The following is a 581-nucleotide window of genomic DNA, read 5'->3' as shown; positions in this document are numbered from 1 at the left end:
ACCCCCCCCGCCAACAGCAGCAGCAGCAGCAGCAGCAGCAGCAGCAGCGTGCAGGGCTTTGGGGACGGCAGCTGCGTCGTGGGGCCCCTGACTCTGTCGGGATTGGGAGTTTATTTTGTTTGGAATTTAATTGATGGATTGACTTATGTGCTGCGGCAGGGAGAGGACCAGTGGACCACTGTATGTGACCACCCAGTTGTTGCTGCTGCGCTGCGGGGCTGGCAGCAGCAGCAGCAGCAGCAGGAGGAGGAGGCTGCAGCGCTCGCGGCCAAGGCGGAGCTCGCTGCGGAGGCAGAAGCTGCTGCTGCCTTTGCTGCTGCTGCTGCTGCTGCAGTGCCCGGCAAGAAGCGGCGCGCGGCCACCGAGAAGGCAGCAGCACTTGCTGTTGCGGGAGCAGCAGCAGCAGCAGCAGCAGCAAGAGTCCCTTTTTCGCAAGTTGATGCAGCACTTAAATATTGTGGACCTGATGGCCAGTGGATGGTCTTCGACACTGTCGACAAAGTCTGGAGAAGCAAACGCGTGAGCTGTCGCTGCTGCTGCAGCTGCTGCTGCTGTTGCTGCTGCTGCAGCTGCTGCTGCTG

The 581-nt window shown here is 61.3% G+C and overlaps 1 protein-coding gene across 1 annotated transcript in view; it reads left to right on the top strand.

Annotated features, from left to right (window-relative positions):
* The window catches only part of ETH_00036860 (splicing factor U2AF-associated protein, related, putative), a gene marked incomplete at both ends in the record, with an annotated part of 3,565 nt that overhangs the window by 874 nt on the left and 2,110 nt on the right, over window positions 1-581 (top strand). The window contains one exon of the mRNA XM_013374986.1: window positions 197-519. Coding sequence (XP_013230440.1) covers window positions 197-519 — 323 coding nt within the window. The remainder of the gene's footprint in view (window positions 1-196; window positions 520-581) is intronic.

The sequence above is a fragment of the Eimeria tenella genome, genomic scaffold, assembly GCF_000499545.2.
Source record: "Eimeria tenella Houghton genomic scaffold, Eth_scaff2436, whole genome shotgun sequence".
Lineage (NCBI taxonomy): Eukaryota > Apicomplexa > Conoidasida > Eucoccidiorida > Eimeriidae > Eimeria > Eimeria tenella.
Note: the sequence above shows the minus strand (reverse complement) of the source record. Positions and strands in the feature narration are given on the sequence as shown.